Here is a 25,747-nt window from a genome sequence, read left to right as displayed (position 1 = left end):
GTTTGTTTTCAATATGTTTATAGTAGCATAGGAGACAGAGTTTACCTCTTGGCAAAAATAAGTGAAAAATGAGGCAAGCTAGAATGATAGCTATGAGTCAAGCTGAATAATAAGCAACATAAAAATTCTGGTAGTCAGAATTGTTAACTCTAAATCATTGATATTAGAATCTCTCTTATCAGGTGAGAGCATAAAACAGCATCTAAAACAAGGCAGATTTTAGGTCAAATTACAGTATGGAATCAATGATTGCCAGCTGAAATCTGTATTTATAATGTACTAACCTTTGTTTCCATATGTTGTTGTGCCTCTAAAGGACAGGCATTTGGATGCTTCAGTCTTTGGCACTGAATTGTCATGATTCACCTTCTTACTAAGAGTATGCATTTGAAAGAAATAAGCCAACTCTACTTTATGATCATGTCTATTTCTAGCCTATATCATGTTTTTAAAAAGTGCTTAGAAAATATATTTGTTATTTTCTCTGAAAGAGTAAGACTCAGCCCTTTGACTTTTGTGCACTTTGAGTTTTTATATCCTGGATGTATGGTAAAATACTGGATATAATAGCTTCCCAATAAATGCATGTGCAAGCAGCTGCTATGATCCATCCAAAAATATATCAAAAACTTTTAAGATACAAGTGACCTGTAGACTGAGCATCAGCTCTACAGTTTCAGCCTTAATTTCCATAGAAAAATAACTAATATCTTATTTAAGAGAAAAACAAAAACTGATATTAAATGGAAATACTAAATATGAATGCAACTACTCTGTGCTCCTCTGATAGTATGAATAATAGCAGTAACTTTTTCTGAGATTAATTTCAGTAATTTTGTAATATTTAACACCTTTCAGACTTTTGGATAAAATTATGGGAAATATCCTATTTAAAAATGCATACTTATTTTATCTCACATTTTAAAATCGCTTCTAAAAGGTGATTGGAAATCAACTTATCAGGGCATTTGAATAAATCAAGTTAAAAATTGTAAGTTAAACATGCTTAATTTCTAATTGGATTAACTGGCCTAGGTGGATTACATTTTTAAATACTCTTTTCCCAAGCTAAATGACAACATTCACATCTACTCTCTATATTTTATGTTAAATGAATATATGCCATTGGAGAAAAGAATATAAAAATAGGTTTACGTTAGAGGAACATTTTGCTAAATAAATATCATTTTAGAATAAAAATCAATTGTTCATTCTTTATTTTGTTCAAGTTAAAGTAAAATCTTTATTCCTTGGTGTGTCTTTCTTGGCACTACTGACAATGGTTATGGAAAAGATTAATGAAATAAACTGCACACTCCATTAGAAAAAAAATCTTTATTTTTCGGAAAGTGGTTAAATGGTTTATTTCTTTTAGTTTCCACTTCACTGATTTTCCAGCACTCTGAGCCAAAGTGTTCCTGCTTTCGTTGACACATGTCAAGTTCTTGTTTTTATTATTAATATTTTCTAAAAGAAGTGCAAAACTTTGATGCTTACTGTGGTAATAATATTCTGATTGTCTTTCTTCTAAGTGTTACTAAAATAAGAGGCTGCTTTCAGATTGCTCCGTGTTGCACATAGCACAATTTGCTGCATTTTTATAATATTTTCCACCATAAGAAGTTCAAGGTTTATGATATGAGAGTGAAAGAGTTTATCATTCCTAGACATTGTGTACCAGCACTTTAGGTATGTTCTGGAGTGGTTTAAATAGTAGATAACAGAATAAAGTAATAATTTATAACATATCTCATATTGTGTGTGTATTTTGATCAAATTATAATTTAATAAATAAACTGTATGTATTAATTTGTATGTTTATAAACAGTGCAGTGAATCAGTTAGAACCAAGATTAAAAGAAATATGAACACTGTGGTTCAAATTAAACTCCCAACAGTTAGAAACTTTGCTTACTGATTTTTTTCTTTTTGCTTTTATTTTAAAGGTAGACAGTTACCATATTTACCATTACAGAAATATTTCTCATCTTGTCTGTTTCATATTGTTTTAGTTGGTGTGCTCTTCCTCCTTGGTGCAAGGCTAAAATTCTTTTTCAGCTCCTCTTGCCATTAGGTATGGCCATGTGTCTAAGTTCTACCCAACAGAATGCAAAAAGGAGTGGCCTATGCTACTTCCAGTCCTGCACCATTAATCCAGTCACCCATTCTTCTTCATGTTGATGGGTAGAGACTCAAGTTTTCAGCAAAAAACATATGGCACTTTCCGACGAATATAACTTGAATAAAATTGAATAAATGAACTTTTTATAAAGAGATGTGGTCAGGGAGTAGGGAAGTCAGATGGGATAGTACAGTATGCCAGGGCCACAACATAGTTACTCTGATACCTCCTCTACATCCAAAGATTAATTAGAAAGAAGAGAAAGATTATCAAAAGTCAGAAGAGAGAGCCATCTGCCAGGATCCAAGACATTGATTTGCAGGGGAACGTCAGCCTGTAGGAAACCACACAAGTCCAAGGGAATGCATATTCTGACCTCACTCTCCTGCCCCTCTTTTTGCCACTGTTCTGCATTGACTGAAACCCCCAAGAAGCCAGAGGACAAAGGGCCTGTATTAGTTTGCCAGAGCTGCCTTAACAAAGTACCCAAAATGGAGTGTCTTAAATACAGGCAATTGCCTCGTTTTGCAGCTTAGAAGTTTAAGATTAAGAAGTCAGCAGGGTTTGTTCCTTGTGGAGGCTATGAGGGAAGGATCTGTTCCAGGTACCTCTCCTTGGCTTGTAGCTGGCTGTATTCTCCCTGTATCTTCACATTGTCTTCTCTGTGGATCTCTCTCTGTTTCTTAATATTCCCTTTTTATAAGGATTTCAGTCATATTGTATGAAGGCCTCAGTTTAACTTGATTACCTCTATAATACTTCTATCTCCAAGTAAGGTCACATTCTAAGGTACTGGAGGTTAAGACTTCAACACATGAATTTTGTGGGATCACAATTCAACCCATGATACAGGCCGTTAATATCATCCACACAGGTCAATCCCAAAGGACCAGAAAAGAGAGAAAGAAACTGTAGAGTGGATCTGGAGAGGCCTGCAATTTAGAGTCTATTGTTGTGCACTGTAGATTCGCATACCCTATTAGGGAGAGTGAGTACTTCTTTGATAATATTATCTGCTCTCTTACTTAAAAATCCTCCAGTATGTCTCTTTTGCATGTGAAGTGGTTCACAGTTCTCACTGTGGCATTAAATAGCCTACACAAACTGATTTCCATTACATTTTCAGGCCTGATTCTCATTATTTCCTACCTAAATGATCTCATATTATTTTCTTCCTTTCTTCTTTTGATAACATCATTTACTTAAAAAACACCCTCCTCCTATCATCATCTAACAGAAATAATATGATGAGATTCAGGCTTTGTATCCAGTTCTATATCACTTGAGAAAATATTTGTCAGTGTGTGGATTTCATTGGGACTTGTCAGTCTTCTTAAATTTCAATCATTGTTCATATAATTACTTTGCTTTTTTCAAAACTCTCTGCAATTTATTACATTTCTGATGCAATAATTTTCTGTATCCAATTTATGACTGTACATAAACCGTAGCTGGTAAATGATTCTCTCAAGCATAACTAAAGACATTCTCATTTGTTCTAGTTTATTTGGCTCTGTATAGCTCAGAAAATAGGAGCTAACTGACTATTCTATGAGCTGTACAGAGCTGGCCCCAATCAAAGGGCCAAACCAACAAATTCTCCATGAGACAGGTCTAGAAGAACTGACAGAGTTTTTGCAATTTACTTGCAAACAAGGATGTAAACTCTGAGCTTAAAGATAAGACAGCAAATAAAGGAAATTTTTTAATTCAAAGCAGTATTTGTAATTAGTAGATACTTTAAAAAAAATATTGAAGTCCCATAGTTGAGGAGGTCAGAGAAACCTAACTTAATTTTATCTTTGTATCCCAAATCTTGCCTTTCTTCAAGGACAGGAAGATGTCATATGATGACTTTAAATAGAGAAAAAAATCCCATAATACAATTGTTATTAAAAGCAAGCTCCATTATTATAATTATGTTTTAATATATAATTATATTATAATAGCATACATTATAGTATAATACATGTTATTATGTTTATAATAGGTAGTGTATGGTATATTAATAATATAATATAATTAATTAGTAGAATATATATGTATAATTATTATACATATAGCAACAGATATGGATAAAGTGCAACATCACACCCTTATATTTGTGTTTGACAGAAAAATACATTCACCACTATCCTAAGCTCTCTCAGTACCTTCTGCTTAAATATTGTACCTGTAGTATTCAAGAATGGAGTATAAATATATACTCATTTACATTTTACTTCATGAAATATTGTATGCTGTTTCTCTGCAGCCTAACATCACTGCTTTGTCCCATTTTCACATTCCTTTTCATTAAAATATGAGTACTAGCTATAGCTAATTTCTCACTAAAATAGTTTTTAGTATGTGTGCTTTTAGTATCTCTATTATGCCAATTGTATATTTCACCTGATTTTAAGCACTCCATATTTTCCTTCCTGCTTTTGTTATTTTAAGAAATGACACATTTCTTTTTAAAAAGGACCATGCTATTCTGCAGAGCAGCCTGTCTTTCCTTGTTCTAAAAATAATGAGCTCGGTTACTTTTTCATAGAGCATATTTGTTTCACTTTTTCTGAGAGAGCTCTTCATCATGGCCCAGTGCAATTTACTGTCCTTTTCCTTCATAGTTCTATAAGAGAATGTGAGGAATGACCATCCTCCTATTTCCATACTGAATAAGAATGTCATGTAACAAAAACAAACACAAAAACAAAATGAAAGCATGTACAGTTGTGAGTAAAATGTGTGTACATCATTTACCTTTACTAAAAACGTATGTTAATGGTCAAAAAAATATATAGTCACAGCATTCTTGAATTGTATTCAATTCAAAATCAAAGATTTTGCCTTTTTTCCCAGGATTATATTATAAAGATAGAGAAAAATAAAATTAATAGAGCTCTACTCTTATTCTTTATAGATGATAATCATAGAAAAATATATTTCCATAAATTTTTTATTACTTAAAACAAACCAAGAACCTGAGAAGAAATATTTTTGAATTTAGGTGATTTAAACCAGATATGGACAGGATATCAACTATTACTTAAAAAATAAAGGCAACAGTGCATGTATATTGCAAAAAAAAAAATTATAGTGATATAACATAAAAGAACGTGATCTTTTTTTGTTAAGTATCCTTAAAAGTGACATTGTGATGAGGTAAAAAATAGTATTCATGGGATTTTAAAGATGTTTTACATTTAATGTTTCTTTTAAAAAAGATTTTAAGTAGTATTTTGTCACTTTTAAAATACAGACTGGACATGTTATAGTAGAAATGTAAACTATCGGGTCAAGAGGCAGGAGTTCCGGATTCTAATCTAGCTCCCCTACTGATTAGCTATGTGATTGAGAAAATTGCCTACCACATGGACTGAATTATGTCCCACCCAAAATTCATATGTTGAGGCCCAAACCCCCACCCTAGTACCTAAGATTGTGATTATATTTGGAGATGAGGTCTTTAAAGAAGTAATAAGTTAAAATGAAGTCATCAGAGTAGGCTTTAATTCAATGTTACTGGTGTCTTTATAAGAAGAGGAAATCAGGACACAGGCACACAAAGAGGGAAGGTGATGTGAAAACACAGGCCATGTGCAAGCCAAGGACAAAGGCCTCAAAAGAAATCAAAGCTACTAACACTTCAATCTCAGACTTCTAGCTGCAAAAATTGTGAGAAAATTAATTTCTGTTGTTTGAGCCACCGTGTCTGTAATTCTTTATTATGGAAGCCCAGCAAACTAGTAAAATAGGCATTATGAGTTTTATGATGATTAGATATAGTCATGTATTTGTCAAGCAACTGGTACATGGTAGTTTAATGTATGATAATTAATATTGTTCTTGCAGCTGCTAGTATTTTGACTGAACAGGTCACTTATAGTTCTTATTTTTATCTTATCTTGAACATACATCAGTTCTTTTAAGGTAGGAGAACATAAATCAAATTATATTATGTTTCTATAGCATGGTTCATAAGACCTATGACTTAAAACTTATTCATCGGTTTTAGAGTGAGGGTGGCTTTGGAATTGGGCTACTTTCTAGCTATGTCATTTTCTATATTTAATATCTCTGTCTCTCAGTTTTGCTTCTGAAAAATGTAGGTAATAATTAGAATTGTTCTTAGAAACAAATTCATATATGTAATAAAATTAGTACTTAATACATAATTTGTGTTTAATACACTGTAATTATGATTACTGTGTTTTTTCATTTATTTTTTGACTTTTTTTTAACCTGTTTGAGGCCAAAACAGCTTCTCCTGGTGTACTGTCTGTGTCTCCATCATGTTAATCTGCCCTTTTGTTTTATCGAGGAGCCCATGTATGCCTTTCATGACTTGATTCTTATTTCCATCCAATGCTTATGCACTTGCTTCCCTTCTATGGTGAAGGTCCCTGTGCAGGGAAATTATTACCTTGACTAGGATGGCGTTTCCCAAAGTGCATTGCCCTCAACATTAGTTATTTAATAGGCTAAAATGGTAAAGAAAGATGTTAAAATGTCCCATGTCCATGTCTTCAGTTAAGCAAAGAAAGTGGGACTTTATTAAATAGCATCTCAGAGGCCTTAAAATGCTCATGTGCATTTTGTATATTCAGGGGAGGTAGATGTGATGTAGGTGCTCTCTAATTTATTTGATAATACTTTATTTTGGTCAATTATGTGTAAAAGTCTATATTCTAGACAATAGAGTTTGGGTAGTTCTGGGATAATGAAAATAGAATCTTTTAAAAACCTCTTATTTCCCAATCTCTGTTTAGACCTCTTTGCTTTCCTTTTTATTGACTCCTAATAGATAATTATTTTTACTAAATAATCTATTGTCATAACCAAATAATTTATTTTAGTCTACATGGTGGGTTATGGCTGTGGTATGTGTTTTAAAACATCACTTATAGAAATGAAAAAGAGTGAAGCAAAACGCATAATGAAAAAACATTAAATGTATATCAAAAAAGGAAAGTATCAATTTTACTTATATTGTTAAAATGATTTATATTTGATATTGATAAGCATTTGGGAATAGGATCACTTTCAAATACAGCTTTTGTAAATATTAACAATATACATTAATTATTCTATATGGAATATTTTATCTATTAAAATGAGTCATTTTCATTGTCTTCTTTATAGTTTTCTGGATGTTCCAAATTTTCTACAGTTAATATATTTTACTTTTTTATCAAAAGAAAATACTAGTTTATTTGATTTTCATAACTCCTCTAAGTGGAAAATAATATGAGGCTTTCATGGTTTCTTTGTAAATCTGCTTATGTAAGTGTTGAAAATAAAACCCCTGTAACATTCTCTCCGCAGTACAATTTTTAGGATATATAGGAAAGCTTGATAACATCAATTCACATAAACATACATGTGAATACTAATCAGGATAACCTCTATTTTAAAATGACAAGGACGATATCCAGAGGAATAGTCTTTGCTACTCATAAGATTAAGTAGAAAAAAAATAAGTACATCTTACCTGATAAGCAGTGTATATTTTTGCCCATCATCCACTCTGATAGTTGTGTTAATGCATCTCAATTTTGCTTTGCCAGCACAGGAAAAGTGGTACTATGAGGGAAAAAAAGTTTTTCCTAAAACATTTTTCTGTATGAAATTAATAGATTATATTTTCACTGGACTTTATAATTTACTAATACTTTTTATATTGCTCTCAAGAGACAGTTTGAAACTTAAAGAGAAGTGACAGCTAAAGGTACACAACTAATAAGTGCTAGAATTAAAACATATAAATATATGAGTGTTATATAGACACATATATGTATACATATACACACACATGCATAAACTTCTAGATTATTTTCCAGTATTCTGGGGAGCATGGTTGAAAAAGGCAGATTCTTCTGGGCTACTGTGGCTATTAATCTTCTTAGCAAGATATGCCTGTATGCATATTGATTATATTGTGGCCGTTCTTTTCCAGAGAGGGGCTTTAAAGCTTTTTGATATCTACTGGAGATCTATAATCCACATGTGCATTAAAAAAACAGTTGCATAGTGTTTCATAACTCTTGCCCCCAGCTATACTCAATTTATTGTATCTAAATATCTCTACATGTAGTCCAAAGATAATATAATGCTATATATCTTAACTTTTTATGGTATTTGGACACTGCAAAAGATTCTCTTCCTTTATAAAATTATCAACTGCAAGTTGACTTTAAGAAGTTTCTAAAATATCATTGAGATTTTCAAAAACAGGAACTGACATGAACTTCTCAGGAAAGTCAGTTTCATAAAATGTGTCTAAATAGACCTCTCAAGCCATGTGCCATGAAGTAAAAGTCAGTGATCACTTATTGAATTCTTACTGTGTCCAGGATACAACCAAGTTCACCAAAAAGTACACTTAATACATTTTATAATGTGGATAAATAATTTAGCTGTTTCTTATGTTTAATATGCTAAAATCTACACTGCTAGCTAGTTAAGATAGTTTTTTAAGCTAAAATGATAATGTACTAACAGTGTATGAGGGGAAGTGGTCTTTCTAATTTTTTCAAATGTATTAGAAAATTATTTGGTATTACTAAGTCTTATTAATTCTCTGCTACTTTTAGGGCTGTCAAAGTTAAACATACATAAAATATTTTATAGACAATTGTATTAACTTTATTTTTTTCTTTTATTATAAATAGATCCTATATGATATGCATAAAACAATAGCTACTGTCTATAAAGTGATTACTTCATGTAATGGATTTTTAAAATCACTTTGCAAGTGTCAACTGACTGCTTCCTCAGAAAGGAAAACAAACAACAAACAAAAAATCTATGAAGTAGGTACCATCCTATTCTTACCTCCATTATTCAGAGGTGGAAACAGATGAAATGATTTACCTTCAGCCAGGGAGGCTCAGTGATTTGTGATACAGCTAATAAGTAGGGTGATTGGTATTTGAATCTAGATAATGGACATATATACTTATCTCCTCAGTATATGAAAGAGCCAATGACATATTTTTTTCTTCAAAAATTAAATTTGATATATTAAACTTTCCTAGAACTCTAAATTTCCTAAAAACTCTTTTTACAAACAATTCTACATTTTTAGAATTTGAATAGGTCTTAAATTATGATCACTCTAAAAGTTCAACCATAAATATGTCATTGTAAAAATCATAATGTAAATGTATTCTACCTACGATTATACTTTTAAAATAAATGGGGAAATTGGAGTATGGTATGGCAAACCATAGCAAAACAAGGAAAATCTTAAAATTATGATGATAGAATAATACTGAGATTTCCTCTAAATCATAAAGGAAGCAGTAATGTGTAATAAAAAGGACATGTATTTTTGGAATTATACAAAGTAAAAGTCCTGACTTAACATCCTTAAAAGATTTAAAGGAGCACATGTAATACAGTAAAACTCTTTGAGAGCCTCCGTTTGTCTGCAAGATCTTTTTAAGTTGCAGAGGGAAAACAGCTAACCCTCATATATGATTATTATGTCCCAGATATATTCATTTTTGTGTCCTATATGCATTTACTCATTTATGACATTTACTTCACAATATTTATTCATTTACCAATCTAAACTTCATAACAGTTTTGTGTGTGTGTGTGTTTCTTGTTCATATTCTTTTTTTTTTCAGCATATTATGGGGGTACAAATTTTACAGTTTCAATAAATGCCCTTTCCCCTCCTCCCCCCACAAGTCTGAGTTTCCAGCATGACCATGCCCCAGATGGTGCACATCTCACTCATTATGTATGTATATACTTGCCCCTTCCCCCCTCCCACCTGCCCAATACCCTATTACTGTAGTACCTATGTTTTTATAGCCTTATTTTATAAGTGAGTAAACTTCAGCACAAAGTGCATGCAAGGTCTCAAAGCTCCTAAGTGGCAGAGCTGGGATTTGAACTCTGATAATCTAGCTCCAAAGTTCATGCTCTTAATAAATTGTTTTAAGATGGAGACTGACAAATAATTATAACTCAATAAATGATAGTAATTATTATTACAGATATATCAAATATATCCTTTCTTTGTCATAAAAACAGAAAGAAATTTTATACCCATTAATTTTATAATTTCTATATATATCTTGGTTTACTACTGTGAATTTATTTTTTCCCATTTGAAAGTGAAAGGAGTGGTTCATCATTAGTCTTTATAATCCATTATTTCACAGATGTTTTCACCCAGAACTCCTACAAGTCTTTGACAATTCCTCATAATACCTCTGATTGGAGATGTCCATAGTGGTAAGAGGAACAAGCTGAGTTAGACATTTATGGTTGTTGGATTAGAAGGTGCAAAAAAAAAAAGTTGTGCTGCAGGGGGACATTCTGACTGTGACCAGTGTTCAACATTTTATGTGCCTTATAATTTCTTACATTTGGTCTCTTAATTTTGCTGCTTCTTATAAAACTAATTTCTGATCTTCATTGAGAAAAATGCTGTAAAGGCAGGGATCAGCAAACTTTTTCCTAAAGGGTCAGACTGATGTTTGATGATTCATTACAGTATTTTATTTTTTACATCATTTTATTTTATTTCCCTGGTTTCACCTGTTTTTATTTTCATTTGCAAGTGATTAGAAGCAACATCAGGCAAAGTGTGTTTTGTTTACCATTGATTCCTCAGGACCTAGCATAATGACTGGTGATATTTGTTTACTGAATGAGGAAACAAATATATGAATGAATAAAAATATTCCTGCTTCTACTACTCTGCTATGTCTGGTTGACATTTATTTATGATATCATAAATTGTGCTAAATGTTGTATATTGCTTAAAAACGATGAACATTTAAAGAAAACCAAGCTAGTACAACTTGGCTTATTTAAACTATTATATAAGGTGTACCTCACCCTTTCATGGAAATTCATAGTGTGTTTATTTAAATCACATCATAAAATAAATGGTAGACAAAATACAATGACTGGCAGACCTGCAGGATTGGGGAACTACAGTTAGTATTATTATGAAATAATAATAGTACTATTACCTTAGTATCATTATGAAAATATGTTTTCCTTTCAGGACCCTCTGACAAAACCTTAATGTTTCCCTGTGGTACTCAAACCACACCTGTCTTTAAAGTTATAAAAATGGTAACAATTATCATTATTGGGAAATTGGGAAACTGGTCAACATAAAAGTGGAAAAAAGTTTAAAATATAAAGAAAAAAAGAATGTTAATTGAAATCATATACTGTTTGATATATAACTATTGAACAAGAAAAAAGTATGAATGTAGAGCAAGAACATCCTGGTTGTGAGCTTAGACAATTTAGTTTAAATTTTATTTTGAAGATAACCACTATTGCAAAGAATTGGAAGAACTTTCTAAAATTTTCTTTAAATGAATGGAACGACTTACCTTTAAAGTACCATTTTCAATAAATAGTTGAATAAAAAATCCATCTACTAAATTTGAGTCTTGCTTGACATAGAGCAGGAGACCAGAGGAACTGAAAGTCTGGAATTCTAGGGCGATGTTATTTTGTGGATTTATAAACACGTTCTGAAATTCTAGATAGGAATCTCCATAATAACAAACACAATTGAAATCTGTGGAGTCAAAAGAAAAATACAGTTTAGATATTTTAGGTATTGTTTAGGTATTGTTATACATACTAGTTGGTTTTCACATCATTAACATTAGCATAGTGTTTTCTGAAACGTCTTATATGTGACTCTTTTCTGACTATTTGAAGTATGGGCACTTACTTTCTTTGGCCTAGTTACAGTGGTTGTGTTATGATTTCTTTGCATTTGAGGGCTTAATGATAAAATCTCATTGGAAAGCAGGGATGTCTAGATGATTAATCTTCAACACTGCTTTTACTTAGATTTTATGTTACAGGTCAACAGAACTAGGAACATTTTCTACAGATGTCCTATTGCTATTTATATAGGATGCTGGTATAAAATTATGATTTATTTCTATTATTGCTAATTTGATGGAGGAAGCTTGTAAAGGGATGATAAAGATTACTGAGTAGCATAGAAATTGTTATCCTTTTGTATCCACACTCTGTATTATCTGAACTTCTTAACAAACCTCTCTCTCTCTCGCCCTCTGAATGATAATTTAATTAGCCATAATTTTTCAAATAAAATTTTGAGATCTGATCAAAATACTGTCAATTTAATTTTTAAAATTTATGAATATGGGATTAATGAAACACAGTTTATTTTTTAAATAAGTTGTTAATTGCTTTATATTATCATTAAAAGTTATCTTTGCTTGATAAATACTCGATTGATTGTTGTTGGTTAATGATATTCCTGAAACAATGGATTTGAATATCTCCTTTCTTTCACTTTCTTCCTTCTGCTGCTCCTTTTGTGACCCACATACATATACACACACAGGATCTCTCTTTCTCTTTTAAAACTTCCAAGTTACTTATTCTGTTATAATTAATAGAAGATATTATTTATGAAATCATGTGAGTTGTACTTTGCTATCCATCATAGGATAACACTGTTTTTTGAATTCGTACTTTAAAACTTCAAGAGACTTCATATTCCATGTGGAATAACTTCACTTGAAATTTTCAATGAAGCTTTAGAAATACTCATTATGCTGAATGTTCAAACCTGGAAAAATTTCTAAAAATAATCATCTAAGCCTAAAAGATTTTTTTCTTTTAACTAGAAATAAGAAGGTTCAAAATAATGCCAGGAAACATTTGTACTTTGTAGACATAAAAAAGCATGTGTGTTTGTGTTTTTAATCAAGAAATTCATTAGTGAAGGATGTTTCAAAGACTAAAAAAAATAACAATGTTCTTTCAATTTTGACATTCTAATATTTTCAGTTGTTACATGATATAGACTGATATTGTTTTCTGATAGTTTCAATGATGATGTTGAAAACAAAGTGAAATAAAATTTCACACAACATTAAATAGTCGTAAAAGGCTTTGGGCATTTTATTTGAATGAATTGACAATGGAGACACATATCTGTTGATTTAAAGTTCAAATTGTGAAAGAATGTAAAATATTTTCAAAGACTAACATTACAATATAAATATACCCAATATTGGTGAAATACATATTTTAAACCTTTAGAAAGAAATATATTACTCAATTTATAATAGCTAACTAAAAAGTTCCTTAATTTTACTAAGATATGTATTTTTACAGACTATATTTTTAAAAATCAAGTGGTTTTGTCATCATGTAACTTGTGATCTGTATAGAAAACCACACATGCACTCAATTGTAAGTGACTTGAGAGCATGTTTGGTTCATCATTCTATCCCAAATACCTAGTACAATATCTGATTTTGTTGAACAAGTGAAAGCACTTACTATCTCTTATGGAAAATATAATTGCTTTTGTTTAAATGCACTTGAAAAATTATGTTCAGTTAGGTTTGGGTTTAAAAAAGTCAAGAAAATATTTTTCATAGTGTATTCTATCATGTATGTGGTGTTTTATATTAAAATATATGTATACAGATTTTATTTTATACTTTCCTTATCAAAAAGCTTAATCAGATGAGAATCATGGTTTTAGCATGCACAAAATAGTTTTGTTGAAAAAAGATAAGTACAGAGACTAATTCCAGTAATGATGGGCTAAAGTAAAATAATAATTCTACACATTTTTTCATTATCTAGAATTAAATAATAAATTTTGTCTTTTAGTTTCATCTTCCTAAATAGAAGCATATTTATCTAAATTGTATGAACTCATTATGATCATACCTTTCTACTGCAACAAAGAACAGTTTTAAATAAAATAAAAGAATAATAGGAAAATATATTTTAGTAAAAGTGAATACTAGGGATTATGAGGCATATATATATACATATATATGTAAATGTGTATATAGAACAAACAAAATAAAACAAATGGGTAGAATATTTAGTTCTTTGATAAGTTATGAAGATTCATTCCAACACCACATTTTTCTTTTAATAAAACAAATATATAGTTAGAAAAAGTGTAAAGGAATCTTAGCAAGAGCCATTTTTTGGTTTCTTGGTTAGAAGATCATAAAATTCTAAATAGATTTTAAAGAACAGAGTTTTTTATAGTTAATGATTTCTATAGAAGATTAAATATGAAAGTTGGAACATTATGAGAGAATAATTGAATATTAGGATTTTCTGCAAGACTGATCGTTTGATAATGACTCTATAATGACCATATAGTTTAAGTAAAGATATATATGATTTAGCCCTATATCTAGTAGATTATATTCAATATCAGTCTAATCCATGAATAATCATCCAAAGAGAGAGTGATTATGTATTGCTGCTTAGAGATATATCACTAGTTAAATGTTAAGAAATGTTCTGCAACTAAAATGTAAAATGGCCTTTTATTTCATGTTTCTTGAAAGTAATATCTATAAAGTAAAAGTGGACATCTGTAACATATATGCACGAGGGGGGTTTTCGTGTACATGTGCAAATTTTTCTGTTAAAAGAAGTATTAATTTGAGGAAAAGCTTTATATATAACATTTAAAATATAATGAATATAGAAAAGTTTATCATGCTGTTTATAAACAAAACTATATCACATCTTAATTCTTGATTCTATCAGTAAGTACACCAGCAACGATGTATCAGCTACAGATATTTTCTATGATGTGGTTCTCTTAATTTGTGTTATTTCTAGAAAGAAGAGGTTGTATTTTATCATTACAAAATACCTCTTTATGTTTAATACTTTATACTTCCATGTTCTACAAATTGTATCTAATTCACTTTAAAGTCCTACTTTACATAATCCATCTAGTTCTTTCCAATTAATAAAGCAGGAAAAAGTAAGAAAATTAACATTTACCTGTTTACTATGAACTAGCTTTTGTTAGATGTTTTATACATGCTTCTTGAAATGCTGATTTTTTCCCTAGCAATTTAAAAATTTATGCTGTATGAAAATAGCTTTGTATGAAATAAGCACATTTCAAAATAAGTTCTGAAATATTTCACAGATTGATTAGTACATTGACTGTAAGTTAGTAATTTACATAGAGCACAATATTTTAGAGCAAATATTGATCATATAATACAAAAAATGTTTAAAAAACAATACTGCAATTAAAAGCTAAACTACACAGCTTAAGATTTGCAGAGACTCCTTAGTGTAGCCAAAGTAAATATATAATAAATACAAGCTATAGGGGCAGATTTTAAGAAAATAGATGATTGCAAGAAAAGCTCTGGGAGATCAAGTAGTTGAATACATTTTTTTTTTCTGAAAGCAATCAACAATCTTTTTGAAAGGAAGCACAACATCTGTGATCATATTTTTCTTTCACCAGAAAATGGAGACAGATTATCAAAAACATTTCTTTAATAGCAACCTGTAAGGATGGAAAGTAATTCTTTCTAAAATAAAAATCAAATCATGCCACTCCCCTGCTTAAAAAAATTTGCTGCCAGTTGCCTACGACAAAATTGTTTAGTATTCACTCTGCATACAATCTTTCTGACTCTCCCTTTTGCCTTTTAATATGGAGTACCAGTTATTCTAGGATAACATGCAGAAGTCATCATTCATTTATCCATCTGCATTACAAGTTCTTTTATGTAGCACTATTCCATGCGCATTCGTTTGCTTCTGGAATCATTATCCTATTCCAGTCAATCCAGAGCCAAAGATTGAGTTGATTAGCTTTATGATGCATCTTAGTATAAGATAGGGCAACTCCTGCATATTGTTCTCCTTCCTCAGGACTGTGTTGCTTATTCTTTTCCCTGTGCCTTTTTATATACATATTAGAATCAGTTACATATGCAAACATCCTATTAAATTGCATAGAAACTCTTATTAGAAATTGATTTAAAGTCATTGATTTTTATAGAAAAAGTATAAGTTTATTCGATCCTTGAACAACATGAGTTTGAACTGTGCAGGTCCACTTACATGTTGATTTTTTTTTTTTTTTCAATAAAGACAGTCAGCACTTCCAGTTGGTGTGTTCCGCATGTGTCCACAACCAAATGAGGATGGGAAATAGAACATTCATGGTATTTGAAACCCTCGTACTTGGAGGGCGAACTTTTCTTACATATAGATTCCACGAGTTCTGCAGCACCCGCTGTGAGACTTGAGTGTGTATGGATTTGGGTATCTATGAGAAGGAGGGTGGTATGGCTAGGTATGGGTGGTTGGGGATGTATGGGGGAGGGAGTCCTGGAACCAATCTCCCACAGATTCCAAGGGATAACTGTAATTGATATCTTTGTGACCCTTAATCTTTCTATAAAAGGACATTGTATTGATATATGTCTTCACTATATTAGGACTTCTAAAACATTTTTTCTCTACTTATAATACACTTTCGAAAGTATGTTGGGGTTAATATAGATGAACACAAGGAATGGAATTAATACATGTATTTAAAATGCTACAATCCCTACATTCAGAGAAAATTGTAGCTCATCAACAATATGACTTCTGAGTTTGATTAGCTGTGGAATAAAACAGTGGAAATTAGGAATCTAATCAAATTGTGGTCACCGAGGATGCATTGTTTCCATCTGCTATGTAAAGACATAATTATAAGAGCAGTTACAAGAACATAGTTACAAATCGTCAAGGGAAGATGGTCATATGAGTTTTCAAAATAAGCAATAGATTTTAAAACATTTATAACCCCAATAACATCAAATAAAGGTAACTTATAAGATTTTGAGTTGCTTTCCCAAGTAACATGACGCAGTATCTGTAAGAGTGTGAAAAAATTGTGATTTCAACAATTTTAATATAATTTCATAATTTTTCTTCATAAAGATCATGCACTTATTTTCTTAAGTTAATTTAGAGAAAGCTTATGAGTTCTTAGGTTAATTTAGAGAAAGCTTATGAGTTTCTTTGCCATTTTAAATAGTTTTTAAAATAGTGTTTTTTGTGTTACTCATTATATTGATATATTGAGATGCAATTTACTGATATATGGTAAGCAATGTTTTTGAAATCTTATCATCTGTGAGTAATGAGATTTTTCTTTCTTTTGTTTCCAATTCTTAAAATATCTTACTAGCTTATTACCTTGCCTTGGATGATCAGAAACAACATTGAACTGAATGATAATGAGATTCTGTTTCTCATTTTGATCTGGCAGGGAAAGCTTTTAAGCTTTCACCTTTGAATATAATATTTTGCTTTTCTTTTCAAATTGATGTTTTTTAAGATGTTTGAAACATCTTTTCAAATTGATGTTTTTTAATAGAAATTCCCTTCTATTTTTAGTTTGCTGGAAATTTTTAGCAGAACTTAATATTAATTATATGTTCATTCACTTATGTGATTATATTGTGAATAAGTTTGACATTTTAAACCATTATGATATCACAAGTCTAAGCCCAAATTGCTTATGATTTGTATACATGTATTGATATAATTTACAAGAATTCATGTTTAGGATATTTGCTCCTATACTTATGATTGAGATTGCCTTTCAATTTTTATTTTTCATAGTACTCTTTCTGATTTTCATAGTAAAATTTTACTTAGCTTCATTAAATAAATTTGGCAACATGCATATTCTAATTTCTGAGTTTTAGTTGACCCAACCCCCAAATTCTGTGTCAAACTACAAATTGTGGGTTGCAAACATCTTGAGATAACCACAAAAGATTTCAGTTTAATATACGAATTAGGAATCAGAATGTTATAGTAGAAATGTACCAACTTGCAAAGAGACTTAGTTTTAGTATTATTTGTTCACTTACTCTGTGTTACCCCAGAAAAGTCATTTCACTTCTCCACTTTCCCCATAAAATCTAATTTTCATTAGGACTTCTAGGTTCAATTATGAACTTTAGCATTTAAACTTGTGGGACTTTTGGTAAATCTTTTAACTTCCTTGGGTTTTAGTTTTTCAATACCATAGCAATAATAATAGCAAAGTTGTTTTGTTATAATAGATAACAGAATTTTCTCCAGTTAGCATTTGGGAAAGAAAAACTTCTCTTACAATAAAACAAAGTTTGTGCAATAAAAAAATTATTTTAAAAATAGCCATTGCAAGCCTGTGTTCTAATTTTTTCTGAGGCATATATTTAGAAAGGTCTGATGCTCATGGCATTATATACCATCGTCCTAAGGAGTCCTCTGTGGTGTGTAAAAGGCCCTGCTTCCCATTATTACAAAAACAGCTCATGTTTTCACTTGTCTAATTTTTTAAATCCATATTTTTACTAATAAGGATAATCATATTACATTGTCCTTTACTCTTTGCATAGCAGTTTTGCATACATCATCTAATTTGATGTATGTAAAATCTTGGAAGTGTCTAAAGCCAATGTTCTTATAACAGCAAATATATTCATATTTTGTTATCTATTTCATTTAGTTCTATTGTGACCTTAGTTATTTGTTCTGCTGGATTTGGGATTGGTTTTCTCTTCCTTTCTTAATTCCTTGAAATAATTTATTAGACTGTTAATTTGTGATTTTTCTGTCTTGTTTATAAGGCATTTAAGGCTATAAATTTTCCTGCTAGGACTCCTTTTGGTGAATCATATAGATTTTCATCTCTCTTGTGTCCCTTTTGTCATTTAGTTTGAGGAATCTTTTTATTTCTATATTAATGTCCTCATTGAGCCAATAATCATTCAGCAGTAGGTTGTTTAATTTCCATGATTTTGTGTAGAGTTGAGTGTTTCTATTGGAATTGATTTCTAATTTTTTGCCATTGTGGTCTGAGAGGGTACATGATATAATTTCTATTTTTTAAAAATTTTGTTGAGACATATTTTGTGGCCTAAGATGTAATCAGTGTTAGAGAACGTTCCATGTTCTGATGAGAAAAATGTATGTTTAGTAGAATGTTATGTAAATTAAGCCCATTTTTTTCTAGAAACCCATTTAAGTCCAGTGTTTGTTTATTTTCTGTTTGAAGGATCTGTCCAGTTCTGTCAGTGGGGTGTTAAAGTCCCCAGAATTACAGTGCTGCTGTTTATCACTATCTTTAGCTCTAGTAGGGTTTTTCTTTATAAATCTGGGTACACCTGTGTTATGTGCATAACTATTTAGGATTGTTATACTTTCTTGTTGAATTGTTCCTTTTACCATTATATAATGACCATCATTTTCTTTCTTTACTATTATTGATTTGAAGTCTATGTTATCTGATATGAGAATGGTTACACCTGCTTTCTTTTGATTTTCATTTGAATGAGATATTATTTTTCATCCCTTCACCTTGAGTCTGAATGAGTCCTTGTGGGTTAGATGTGTTTCTTTAGATAGCACACACTTGGCTTGTATTTTTTGTCCATTCAACCAGCCCATGTCTCTTGAGTGCGGGATTCAAGCTGTTCACATTTATTGAAAGAATTGATAAGTTGAGTGGATTTCTGTTCATCCTGTTGAGTAGAACTATATTGCTTTGCTTTACTTCTTTTGCCCTTATAGTTCATGGCCTTGAAGCTTTAGCTTTTTGATGATTTTACACTAGTGGTGTCTATTGTGCTGATCAATGTATAATGCAGATCTGAGTACTTACTTTAAGGGCAGGTCTGCTCTTGACAAATTCCCTCAGTGTTTGTTTGTCTGACAATCTCTTTATTTCTCATATAAGACTTAGTTTCACAGGATACAAAATTCTAGGCTTACCATTATTCTGTTTGAGAATACTATGAATGGGGCCACAATCCCTTTTGGCTTTAAGGTGTCAGTTGAGAAGTCTGCAGTTAGTCTGATGGGTTTTCCTTTGAAAGTTCCCAGATGTTTTTGCCTTTCAGCTCATAGGACTTCCTCCTGCATGTTAAATTTGTCTAGTCTGATAACTATGTGTTTTGGTACTTGCCTCTCTGCAATGAATCTCCCAAGAGTCAATTGAGCTTCTTGTACTTGAATATCTAAATTTCTAGCAAGACCAGGGAAGTTTACTTCAATAATCCTCTTTACATAATCTCATATTTCTTGTAGGCTTTGATCATTTCTTTTGTTTCCCTCTTCTTTGTCTTTGACTTACTTATTTAATTCAAAGATGTTGTCTTCAAGCTCTGAGATTCTTTCTTCTGCCTGATTTATCCTATCCTTAAGGCTTTCCACTGTGTTTTGTATTTCCATGGATGAGTTTTTCTTTTCTAGATGTTCTGTTTGATTTTTCTTTAGTAATTCAATTTCTTTAGTGAATTTTTCATTCATTTCTTGCATTGTTTTTGTGTTTTCTTTGTGTTGGGTTTCCATTTTCTCTTATATTTCATTTAACTTCTTATAATCCATATTCAAAATTCTTTATCAGTCATTTCAATGTTTTCATTTTGGTTGGTATCCATTGGTAAGGAATTATTGTTTTATTTTGGGGGTATCTTTTTGCTCTGATATTTCATATTTCCTGAGTTCTTTCATTGATTCCTTCTCATCAGGTCTCTCAGTTGAGACCTGGGAATGCTAGGCTTGGCTTGGGGTCCTCTCTCCAGCTCCCTGAAAATCAATACCTGACTATGTCAAGGAGAGGAGTGCTGGTCTTAATTCGCCTATGGGGTGTTCTAGCAATTTTGATTAACCTCTCAGGTTACATATTACCTGCTGTCTTCATCTCTTCCCAGCAGTGTGAAGTGAGTTGAGTTTCCAAGCTCAATGTCTAAGATGGCTGGTGGTACTTGTGCAGACAAATCAGCTGCTTCCTGTTTGCTTGCCTTGGAAGGTGCTATGCTTAGCTATAGAGTTGCTCCCCCATCATTGGTTGATGTTTGTGTGGAAAGAGCCAGCTACTGAGATATTCTTTTGTGCCCCTGGTAAGTTCTGGCCCCCAGGTGGGACACATGAATACCCCAAAGCTTTAGGAGTCACCATGTATCTCCCAGGGCATTACTTGATCTCTATTCCCACTGAAGTAGGGGGAAGAGGAAGACAGATCATGGCTCAATTGTCTGCTTATCAATTATTTAAACACAGTTTTTGAAATTCTTTTAAAATATATTTATTTGGAAGAGGTTCAGTATGGATCCTCACACGGAGTTCTACATTGAGAGAGTAGTATAATGATTAATATTGGTGAATCTACAAACAGTACCCCACCTACCAATGAATTATAGAATGTTTTAAAGCTAGTTTTGGAGTATTGTTTTTTAAAAAATTAATTTACAAATAATTAAATTCTTAGCAAGTTTGGAATAAATTAAGTTATGTTTAACCTTTAAGATGACTTGTGTGATTTTTTTTTTACCTTCTCCTCCTTTTGCTGTTCAATATGTAAAGAATATCATAGGCTATATGGTGTTTTATAGATAAGCTCTCAATCTGACTACTACTTAAAACATCCATTGATGAGGAAAATACATTTTCACAGTGAAAAGAGAAAATGACAACACTGGGAAATCCTTATTGCCATATTAAGCCTTTTGTCCCCTTGACTTACCAGTTTACAGACAAAAAGCTAGTGACTCAGGGGATTTTCTGTTGTTTCAGGGCTCTAGTAGTCTCCTGAATGACTCTCATTTAAATTAAGGATGTATGTATTGTTTCAATGCATTTGTATTTATTTTTATTTTTTCTTAAACTTTGATAGATTCCATTTTCTATTTAGAAGATTAGTGCTAACAAAATATTTTTTACAAAATGTTGAATGAGAAACTTTGTCTGTCATATGGATGTATATCATCATGATAGACTCTATGTCACAAAAATGTGGATAAAAATTAAGCAATTATGTCATGTTATATATTCTCCAGAAGCTAACAGATTTAGATTATAATGGTTATTCATAATACATTTGGGAATGAAGTAGCAATTTAACAAGATCTAAAAGGTAATCACTGATGTGTATTGTTTTTTTAATTTCTAGTAAAATAAAATATAAATGCTACCATCAGTACTATTCCCTTATGTAACATAACTGCATATGTTTCAATAATGTATACTATAATTAATAAACATTTGAAAACCTCCATTTTAATTTTCCTGATATGTTACTTATTGGGAATAATTTTTCAAAAAGTATAATAGTTTCCCTCTATGTAAAAAATTAAATAGTTAATTCTTCACTTGTGTATAATTAGATAGAATCAGATGTACTTTATATTTATATATCTAATATTCTTTATTAATGTATTTTATTTTAATATCTCTCATATTACTTCAAAAATGCCTACAGTTAGACAATTGTTCCCCTCAAGCTGTCTTGGTAATTATCAGCTTTAATTCTTTTCAATGCTCAGACTATCTGATAGTTAAGAGAATATGTAGAGGTGTTAATAGTGATTTCCCATATCTCACCTTGTTCCTAGCAATCAGATTTTAATTAAATGTACTTTTCAATGCTTTATGTGATCGTTCATCATTGTTAGAGCTTTAAGACTGATTTCTGCTATTAACCAGCAGCTGGCCACAGGGAAGCTTATCAAAGAAAACAGACTCAAATATCTCAAATTGTGGGATATAGATACATATATAAAAGGGAGGTTATACAAATAAAAAGTATACTGGGTAACAATGATATATATTATTGATACATGGTAACAATCCTGGGGGTGGCATTAATTGCAGCTTTAGGAACAAGTACATTAAATATATATTTTGTGTTCTTTAGACACATTTTAAAAATATTGTTCCTTATTTTCCTTATATTTCAGTGAATCTAGAAATTCTATTGGTCTAACAGAAATCCACATTTGTATTACTGAAAGATAAGCTGGTCAAGACCTATAATTTTAACAGTAGGAATATTGTATCTGGACTCAGAGAATATAGTTTGAATGGGAGTCATTATTTTATAGTTGTGTAAATTTATGAAACAATATGACAATATGTTTCTATGACAATTGTAATATTTGTCATATTGTCCATATGATAATCTTTGGCAAGTTTTGGTATTTTTAGGGCATATATTCTGAAAATTGATTTTATTTCAATTTTGGAGAAAAGAGTTGGAATGCATACCATTGAATAAAAGGGCTAAGTTATCTTTTCATTTATTAAACAAAATAATGAATTTCCATTTCAGAAACCTACAGATATTTGCTATCATTTTTCTGTATTATACTTGTAAATTAACATAAAATCAAACATTTAAAAAGTATTTGTATTTAAAAAGGCTTTAAAATGTGTCAATTATTAGAATGTCTCAAATCTGGAGTAAGCACTTAATATTTCTATTTTCTTTATCATTAAAAAAAGAACCTCTTCTACTTTACAATTTTATTGAGGAATATTTTTATACTGTAACTTAAAATATATCCTTCTAATTACAAAGTTCTTTATGATACAGAAGTATTGATTTAATTTAATTTGAATGACATAATGGTTAGAAAACAAATTACTCTAAAAATTGGAAGAAAAGACATGCATTTAATTAAGAAAATATCTTCTACAGATTTGAAGCTTCTTGTCTTCTGGATGTCCTTGTACATCTCAGTGGGCTCAGTGGGTTATGCAGGATAACCTGACATATTAAGGTTAAAAATTAGTCTGATTTCATTCAAGGACTGCTGGATATGTCAGCACATAGATGGTTTGAATGAAAAATGTATTAACTTGAAGAAATTTAACTAGTGAGATTTTTATTCTACTTTCACTTACACTTCCAGTTACCTAATGTTGTCACTTCCTGAGGCTCAGTGGATGTTATGCTATAAATCAACATGCTTTTTAACTTTTCTCACTGACAATTTTAGTTTCCAAATTCTCAGCTCTCCTGTCTATTACTAGCTGTCCAATTGTTTTTCAGCTTCCAATATTTTATGTCTGCTTTCTCCTCTATCATTATCTTTGTCATAATGGGTTGCTACTGTTAACAAATATTTTACTCATTATTTATGGCATTCCAGGAAGAAGCACAGGTAAATCTGTGTGATTAATTAATGGTCTTTAATTGAAATATTTATATTTATTAATCCACATTTTCTTTTATAAAAGCTATTCTCAACATGCCCACAGAATTGCTTTCAGCTATGCCCACAGAATTGCTTTCAGCTATAGCTAGTTCTCAGCTTTAGTCTCAAAGATATAGCCAAAATATGTGTGGACTCTGCCTCCCCCATGAGGATTATATCATGGTTCTGACCTTTGGTTTTTTGAAATTGTAAGTATATCAATAGATTACAGGCCTGCAATCTTTCTTCCTTCTGGTGAAGCATTCTACATCATGACCTATTTTACCACTTTCTATCTACATCTACAAATATTACTTAAGCTATTGCTGCCTACACGTCAATCCTTACATTCCAGAATCTATCGCATTGGAATAATAGTTTCAATACAAGGCTTTACATTAATATTGTAAAACAAATGGAAAACCTTGAAAATACCTGATAGTTTTACAATTTTGAATGTTATGGGAAGGTGATAATTAGCAATTAGATGCATAATTTAGAGAAAAATAGAAAATAAAAATGGAAAATATTTTGGTTCATTATATAAGCAGTGTCACTATGGATGTAGCCCAAAGCAAGACCAGAAATTTCCTAGAGTTTGTGGATATTTGCTAATTTTAACAACAAAGTGTCATAATTGAATAATCAATATTCCATTTCCTTAAAATATTCAGAGAGAATATAGGGATAGATATGCCTAAAAGCACTTATTGTTTAAAAAATAAAATATATTTGCTAAAATACTTTAATAAGCATGTTCACTCCATTTTAGAGCTGAAAAGGATCTTGGGAGGCAAATATTGATATGGAAGTTGGAACATCTAGAAATGTAATTGCAATGAAGAAAGTTATCATCAGAAGGCTGACTTTCTCTGCTGGACTCTGATGATATTAAACTTTTGTTTGGGTGGTGAAATAGGGCACAGGATACAGAAGAAAAAGTTCAGGGCATATTCCATGGTAGGAGTCACACAGGAAATTTTCATATAAAATTGAACTCCAAGAGGGAATTAGAAATAAGTCTGCCCTATTGAAGAGGTTAGCAAAGAAATTATAACATTATTTGACCCTTGTGCTGGGAAAAAGAGAAAAATAATTTTTCTGATGGTTTATAACCCCAAACCAGTCCTCTTATATGTTTCATGTTTGCAAGCTGAATTAACTATGTGCATGTGTGTATATATTTGTGAGTATATGTTAGATAGATATTTAGATAGATAGATAGATACAGACACATTCAGGACACCTCAAACCTAGATTTTATCTTGAAGTGGTGCACAGTTTGTTGTACTCATACATTTGGCAGAAAAAATTATGAAATCTAAGTAGATGAAAATATTTTAAAACCTGATTTTAAAGGATTCTGGCAAATAAAACTCCAAAGCAAGGTGCTTTTAAACAGATGTCACAAAATACAAAAGAAATAAAGCTCTAAGATCAAAATATACCAGTAAGAACATAGGAAATATATAGAATCTGGTTAGTTAATCTTATGTAAAATATATAATAATTTTGTTTAATGTGCTTAAAAATAAGAAATGGAATTTAAAACATAAAGAATGAGTGACTATTGTATGTGACTAAGAAGATCTGTAGAAAACAAATAACATTATATAAATGAAAAATAAAATATTTGAAATATAAACTCAGTAGAAGACACAGATACAAAAATCATTAATCTACTGAAAGGTTGATGTGAATAAATTACACAGGGTGCAGCGGAGAGAATACTAGACAGAAAATATCAAAAACAGGTTAAGAAACATTCTGAATGAAAAGAAAAAACCTAATATATATCCATTTACAGTTCAGAAGTAGAGAAGAAAAAAAAACAAGAAAAGCAAAA

The 25,747-nt window shown here is 30.9% G+C and overlaps 1 protein-coding gene across 1 annotated transcript in view; it reads right to left on the bottom strand.

Annotated features, from left to right (window-relative positions):
• The window catches only part of EYS (EGF-like photoreceptor maintenance factor), a 1,642,296-nt gene that overhangs the window by 588,319 nt on the left and 1,028,230 nt on the right, over nucleotides 1-25,747 (bottom strand). The window contains 2 exon segments of the mRNA XM_020287130.2: nucleotides 7,599-7,690; nucleotides 11,479-11,669. Of these exon segments, the coding sequence (XP_020142719.2) occupies nucleotides 7,599-7,690; nucleotides 11,479-11,669 (283 nt within the window).

This window comes from Microcebus murinus, chromosome 5, assembly GCF_040939455.1.
Source record: "Microcebus murinus isolate Inina chromosome 5, M.murinus_Inina_mat1.0, whole genome shotgun sequence".
NCBI classification, from domain to species: Eukaryota; Metazoa; Chordata; class Mammalia; order Primates; family Cheirogaleidae; genus Microcebus; species Microcebus murinus.
This window is presented reverse-complemented; position numbering and strand designations above follow the sequence as displayed.